This window comes from Gavialis gangeticus, unplaced genomic scaffold (genome assembly GCF_001723915.1).
Source record: "Gavialis gangeticus isolate Ggan-Ray unplaced genomic scaffold, GavGan_comp1, whole genome shotgun sequence".
Taxonomy (NCBI): domain Eukaryota; kingdom Metazoa; phylum Chordata; order Crocodylia; family Gavialidae; genus Gavialis; species Gavialis gangeticus.
Genome location: NW_017729015.1, coordinates 18,801,716 through 18,802,601, shown reverse-complemented (window position 1 = coordinate 18,802,601; position 886 = coordinate 18,801,716). Strand labels below are relative to the sequence as shown.

The 886-nt window shown below is 67.5% G+C and overlaps 1 protein-coding gene across 1 annotated transcript in view; it reads right to left on the bottom strand.

Moving 5' to 3' along the window:
- The window catches only part of LOC109293932 (trophoblast glycoprotein-like), a gene marked incomplete at its 5' end in the record, with an annotated part of 8,643 nt that extends 7,758 nt beyond the window's left edge, over positions 1 to 885 (bottom strand). The window contains one exon of the mRNA XM_019512082.1: positions 770 to 885. Coding sequence (XP_019367627.1) covers positions 770 to 885 — 116 coding nt within the window. The remainder of the gene's footprint in view (positions 1 to 769) is intronic.
- Between the last annotated feature and the right edge of the window lies 1 nt (position 886).

Sequence of the window (886 nt, the reverse complement as noted above, 5' to 3'; positions counted from 1 at the left end):
CCTGCCACGGCAGGAAAGGGTGCTGGGGTCAAACGACCCCGGCGAGGCGTTCGTCTGCAGAATGGACGCAACTGCAAGCGGGAGCTTTGCTCCGAAACACCCAAGGAAAGGAGCTGCCTCATGCCTGAGACTTTAGGAGCTCTTCTGCACGGGCTGCCCTGCTCCAGGCAGCAGGATGATGTGGGCAGGGTCCTTATGCCCCTAGGCCCAGAATCCCCCTGGGGGATCGCTGAGCTCTTTGCTTCGCTTTGCTCTGGCAGCGGGGAGCCCCCCAGGCTGGTTATGCACAGGGTCAAAACCAACAGCATTTACCACCCCCCAAGCAGCAGCTGGCAGAATCCCAGCACGAGAAGGCGAGACGGGAGCGCAGGAAGGCCGATCCCCACCTCGCCCACCCCGGACAGGCACTCTGTCGAGGCAAGGTCCCTTTGCTGGCAGCCCAGGCTCCCCTCGGAAACCGCCAGCACCGAGCTCTCACTTGTCGCTCGGCTACGGGGAAAAACACCACCCGGGGCAATTTTCCCCGTAGCAAAAAGACGACGGCAAGAGGTCGGGAGGGCTGCGGGGCGCAGGATTCCTGCGGGAAGTCGCCGTTTACCTCGCGACTCGCGGCAGGCACCTGCCCCGGGAAGCGTGCAACCCCGGCGGGGACCTGGCGGCACCCCGAAAGGAGCCCACGCCACCCCTCACGCTACCCCAGAGCCGGGCCCTGTAGCCCCCAGGCTGCCGCCGCCGCCGCGGCTGGAGGCGGCCCCGGGGCGCTGCCTACCTGTTGTTGGCGAGCGAGAGGGAGACGAGCGCGGGCAGCCCCCGGAAGTCGCGGCTGGCCAGGCGGGCGAGGCGGGTGCCGGTGATGAAGAGGGTGCGGGTGTAGGCGGGGATGCCG